We start from the raw sequence: 6,000 nt of genomic DNA on the forward strand, positions 1-6,000 counted from the left end.
AAATGGGGGAAAAACAGTGAAAAACAAAATGAAGAGAAACAAAATGCAGGGGAGGGGACTGAAGTAGCTTAGGAAAGAAATGTCTTCTATTTCCCTTTTTGTCTCAGAATATTGGAATAAGGAATTGCTTTAATGTGTTTATGGAAAGAAATTACTATAGAAGTTATTTCAAGTAAGATTCTATAAATCTGATTTGCATGTGTCTTTCTCTGGACTGCATCCAAACTGAAACCTGAAGTGATCAAGAGCCAATTCACGCAGTATATATTCAGCTTTGCAATAAGACCTCCTTTGGATCAATCCCAAATAGAAGCATCTGATGCCTTCTGTTACCTTTTGGAGAAGCTCTTATTACACTTTCCAATGCAAGCTGGAAGGGGAATTCAGACTAGCATAAATGAGATTTATTCTGTTAACACTTAAGTGCCAAGTGTTCTGGATGAGGCAAGATGAGATACTATGTACAAGAAGAAACTTGCAGCCAATTCTGATATTTTCTAAACATGCTGAAATCGCTGGTGTTTATTTATGATATAGCTATTGATTCTCTCCATTCATTTCTTCTAAAACACGGAAGTCTCCAAGCATTACACATTTCAATTATACCCTTATTTTAAATGGCATCTTCATAGTATTAGCAGATAATAATCTTGTTGATCAATGAGACTTCTTTGAAAGCACAACACATAGACAGACTCAACCATAATTTCAAGTGGGAAACTGAGCATCCTTTCCAAGGTAAAATAATAAAGGCAAGATATAAATCACGAAAACTAGAAAATTCCTGGAAGCTTGACATTAAAAAAAAACAACAGCCCTCAATGGACACATAGTGATAAACCATATTTACATACCACTCAAAAGAAAAAAGTCAAGTAGAAAACAACAACATATCCTCTCCAGTAGTCAACACCCAGATAACCAGGGATTAACACCAGATAAACAAGCAGAAAACAATGCCCTAATCAAGGAACTACCAAGGAGAAAATAACATCCCTACAACAACTGGCAAGGCAAGCTACTATGTATAAACAGAGAGTAAACTGCATGCTAATAAGCACTCATAATGTTATCTAGTTGGATAGGTCTGCAAACAAACACTGTAGCTCAGAGAGCACCAAGGGCACCACAGTTTAACACTGAGCTATATACATTTTCTTCTATTGGAAATGTGTTTGTAAAACATCAGAGGTAGGTGATATGAGACTAATAACCTTAGCATTTATTTATGATGTACAAGGGACTTACAGGTTTACATCAAAATGCATATGGAGGCGCACTTTTCTTCAACATGGTAAAGAATAAAATGGTCACGTTTATTAAAAATAAATGAGATGGCACTGAACACAGTTCAGGTGACAAAATGAAGAGCTAGTCTATTTGCATTGAATTCTAAATGCTTAAAGAACTGGCTGTATATGCTAACAGATCACCAGCTGACCGTAGTAACTAAAACCAAATCACTTTTGTCCCTCCTGCTCACTCATCCTCCCTCTGGTATCTTACTATACCAGAAGTAATAAATAAACAAGCCTCAACAAGCAATAATTTCAGGGCTTGTTGGTGCTGTTGCAAGACCAAATGAAACCAGATGTTGCCAAGAAGGGTTTGGGCGAGTAACCAAATAGTTAGCCACTTATATCTTTCAGACATTTCTTGATGCATGGAACCTCTTATAAAAGTGTCAATGTGGAATGGGCTTTTTAATCAACAAAGTATTGATTAGGACTTAGAAGGCAAGTCTACAGTGTGGATACCATAAATGACATAGGTGGGCACAACTAGACATCTAGATCTTCAGCAGAAGGAATCTAACAAAACTGCTGGCCAAAGAAAGAAAGATTTGGGGGTTCTCCAAAGTTATTTTTATCCCATCCAGAGCTACACTGTATATACGTAATCTTTGGAATAATTGGATTCATACAAGATATATACCTCTTGACCCTCAGTAATTAAACACTTTTTAAAAATGTGTCCCCCAATTCTAGTGACTGAATATAACTGCAGCAACTGGGAGCCGGGGAGAGAGAGGTGTTGGTCATATTACTGGATGTGTATCTTCTTCCATTATGCAGGAACCAAACAGTTCTCTATTCTTTAGTTTGCATCTCGCGGCATGTTATAAAGATCTAGCAGCCTTTTTGGAGGAAAGCAAGACTGATTCTAATCACTCCCTGGATAGAGAGTTACTTGAGACTGAGAGGAAACTTATTCTGTGAACACCTACTTTGGAATGTTCCATTGAAACTTTATGATTTATATGCAGAGTCACAAATGAGCACACATGCAAGTGGTTAGTAAACCACTGACATATGAAATAGACAAAAATGTTACTTATACTTTACCGAAATACATGTTGGTAGAATGTATCACAAGCAAACACTACCTGTGATAGTCAAGTATTGCAAATCAGAGGCCAATTCTACAGATACTGATAAAGCGAGTTCCAGATATCTCTCAGTCTCAAGTAACTCTCTATCCAGGGAGTGATTAGAATCAGTCTTGCTTTCCTTCAAAAAGGCTGCTAGATCTTTATATCTCTCACTAATGTCAATCTGGCTGGGAAAACTGGGGGTTATAGTTAAACATTATTTGGTAAGCCATAGTTTCTCCATCCCTGATGTACATCATTCATCAGTACAAAGGATACTTCAGAGTCTATGAACAGAGCTTTTGTATCTTTATATTCGGTCACTAGCCAACATACACATGACAGCCAGAGAGATTAAACAGAATCACATTCAAACACATACAGGAAATAGAAGCAAAAAAATTTTACACTGAAGGAATTACTGTCCTATCCTGGAAATCTTTCCCTGCAGATTAAATTATTCTAACCCAGGTGTTCAGCAATGCAGACATAGGCTGCATTCTTGCACTATTAAGAGGGCAAGCAAGCATAATTCTGCTCCTGATAAAACTATTAATCCTGCAACATTTTACAGATGAAAAGGAGGACATTCCTAATGGATTACTGTTGCAAACATCCGTTTTCTCCTCAACGATCAGACTGGGGCTTTAAAACAGTCATGCACACGAGAGGATGTCCTCATTTAAAGGCTAAGTTTGCGTCTGTGTGATTTCCCTTGCTTCATTTATTTCTAACTTTATTTCTTATAAAGTCTGCAGAATTAATTGCAAGCGTTAACTGTAGGCGCCCTAGCCCGATAGGCACGGATCACGCCGCATGCTTTCAAATAAAATATATTCGGTAGAATATATCAGGTGTGAAATATCGCTTCGCCTGAGCGCCAAGTGACCCTTCAGCGCCCGGACACGTGTAGGCAAGGGCAGTTCACACGGGCGCGTTAATACCCGTCCGATCCCGGCAAGAAATGACAGCTGGCGCCGAGTTCCTGCCTCACCTTGCCTGCAGTCACAGTAGCCCCAGTCAACCCTGCCGCGGTTGTTTCGGTAGAAGCACCAGGGCCTGCTCCTGCCGTCCGGGTTTCTGCAAAAGTTGCGCTGCCCGCGCAGCCCTTTGCCCTGCGGCGTCCGGTCCAGGAAGGTGGGCACCTCCGCCCAGGGCAAGCAGCCTGCGCCGAACTCCGTCACGTTGACGAAGCGCCCGCCGTTTCTCGGGCAGCCGCCCCCGCCGGCGGGTTGCTGAGGTTGGAGCGGCGGGGAGCGCGGCGGCTTTGGGGCCGGGCCCCGAGGAGCGGCCGACAAATAAGACGGAGAAGCGAAGCGGCTGGCCGCGGAGGTGCCGGCTTCGGGAAGCGCCCCGACCAGCAGGAGCGCCGCGGCCAGAAAGAGACGGGCGAAAGTCATGCTGCCAGCCGCGCGCGGCTTGCTCCATCGCCCCTCAGCTGCCGAGCCCGGCCGGGAAGGCGGAGGGCGGAGCCGCACCTCCCGCCGGGTGAACGCGCAGCTCCTCGCCCCCGCCTTCGCTCTCGCTCTCCCGGCTCGCAGGGCCCCCGCCGCTCTTTGGCTCCGCTGCAGCCGGAAAGGAGGGGGCGCTTCACTTTCAGCGCACGGCGCTCTCCATCCTAAAGCAGCTGCGCTTGAGGGGCGTAGGCAGCGCTCCCCCACTACTCTGCACGGGTAGAAATTCAGCCGGCACAGCTCTTTCCCCTCTTTTCACCGCTCCTTTGCGCTAAGAACAAGCCCGCACCTTTGCCCGTACCGGGGAAACTCGCATCCTACCCTCTGTTAGGCCAGCCACCCTTCTCTTAAAATCGTACGTGGTTTGGAAAGGCGATGGAGTGGGGGTGGGTTGGTTGGTTGCGGAGCGTACTTAGGGAGGAAGCAAATGCATTGCACGCGCTCAGGAACTAGGCGTCGTGAGCCCGACAGCGGAGGAGAAACGAGGACTCTCCGGGCCTCCGCTGAAGCCCAGCGTGAAAGACAACAAACTCAGAACCTGAGCGGAGGATTTGTGTGGCCTCCGGGGCTACCAACTGGAGCCCCGGGAGCTTGGAATTGGAGCGCTAGGGCGCCGCGAACCGACAGAGGCAGCGCGTGTTTCAATTCGCCAGAAGCTGCATTTTTGGCACCCGGGTTTTCAACCTCTTCTGCCCAGAGAGCTTAATATTGAGAGCGTCGGAACGCGCGCCAGTTTCCTTTTCGCGGCAACCGGCTTAACAGCGCTGCGGGTTTTGTTTTGTTTTGTTTCTGGTTTTTTGCGAACCGGAGCCCGAGTAGTGGTGGTCGTCGCTTACCCTCCAAGGGAAGACTGGAGCTGCCGGCCGTTCATAAGAAACAGCGCCGACCCAGGATTTTGAAAGGAGAGCTGTTTTGCCTCCGTCTTTCGGTGGCTGCATTCGCAGACCTTGACTCCCAAAGTCAGGCGGTGAAGGATGTTGGAGGCACCTGTCTGGTGAATCGGGTTTAGTGTCCCCTGGGAACTCAGAACAAAGTTGATTCAATAAAATGTGGGTACTGATGAAGTTGAGGAAATTCACACATCCTGTCTCCAGGAACTAGAAATAGACACCTTGGCCTAAGACAGCGGTTCTCAACCTGTGGGTCGTGATCCCTTTGGGGGTCGAACAACCCTTTCACAGGGGTCACCTAAGACCATCGGAAAACACATATTTCCGATGGTCTTAGGAACCAAGACACCGCTCCTCTATCCGTCTCCGCACGGCTTCGAGCTGGGGGCCTGTGCAGTGCCGGATTCATTTCCGTAGAGCATCTCCTAAGGGAGGCTGTGCTGCTTCATGGCCCTTTCCGCGAGGAGGCTGAACTAAGGTCTGCCAGTGCTGTCGCTCTCTTGGCTCTCTCCCTCTCCCCGCCTGGGCGCTTCTCCAATCAGACTGGGCGGAGCCAGCAGAGCAGCCTTCTTGCCCCCCCTTTCCGGCCTGCTGAAGCCGGCCAGGCAGGCGACCTTCGGAAGTGAGGCGAGGACAGGCAAGGCATGCTGAGCCCCGGGCGCGGCGGGTGAGTGGGCAGCGTCGGTGCGCGCTTGGAGAGCCCTTAGAGTTGGGGGTCACCACAACATGAGGAACTGTATTAAAGGGTCGCGGCATTAGGAAGGTTGAGAACCACTGGCCTAAGAGGAGTTAGGTGGCAAATCTGCTGCAATTAATGGAATAGTGCCACCTTTCTTCAAGTTCCCCACCCCTGCCCAAGGCTGAAAAGGCAGAAAACAACTGGCCTGACACGGGCTGTCTGCATAGCACTTTGATCCTGCTTCTGTTTACTCTGTTTCCGGGTCACATGACTTTCCTCCGGGGTAATGGGCGACATACCTAATAGATTCATAAGTTGGGTATGTGAGAGAAAGACTACATTGTGAGGACCCAGCAGAAAGAGGTTGCCTAGGCATGTTTGCATTGTGTGTAGGTTGAAGTGGGGAAATTCCAAACAGGTTTCATAGCTTTTGCTTTATTCATGGCTACTTTCACTGGACCAGTAATTACAAATTTTTAAAATGTTCATATATAATTTTTAAATTATTTTTTCCATATAGACAATCCTCGTTTAGCAACTCACAGAGCACCAAAAACTCTGTTATAGCTTTCACCTTTCCCAAGCAAAAATATGCAAAAATGTTTG

The 6,000-nt window shown here is 46.7% G+C and overlaps 1 protein-coding gene across 1 annotated transcript in view; it reads right to left on the reverse strand.

The window, feature by feature from the left end:
• Nucleotides 1-3,771, reverse strand: part of PRSS12 (serine protease 12) — a 48,926-nt gene extending 45,155 nt beyond the window's left edge. The window contains exon 1 of the mRNA XM_015823287.1: nucleotides 3,366-3,771. Within this exon, the coding sequence (XP_015678773.1) occupies nucleotides 3,366-3,771 (406 nt within the window). The remainder of the gene's footprint in view (nucleotides 1-3,365) is intronic.
• Nucleotides 3,772-6,000: the final 2,229 nt, after the last annotated feature.

This window comes from Protobothrops mucrosquamatus, unplaced genomic scaffold, assembly GCF_001527695.2.
Source record: "Protobothrops mucrosquamatus isolate PMUCROS unplaced genomic scaffold, P.Mucros_1.0 scaffold1825, whole genome shotgun sequence".
Classification (NCBI taxonomy): Eukaryota; Metazoa; Chordata; class Lepidosauria; order Squamata; family Viperidae; genus Protobothrops; species Protobothrops mucrosquamatus.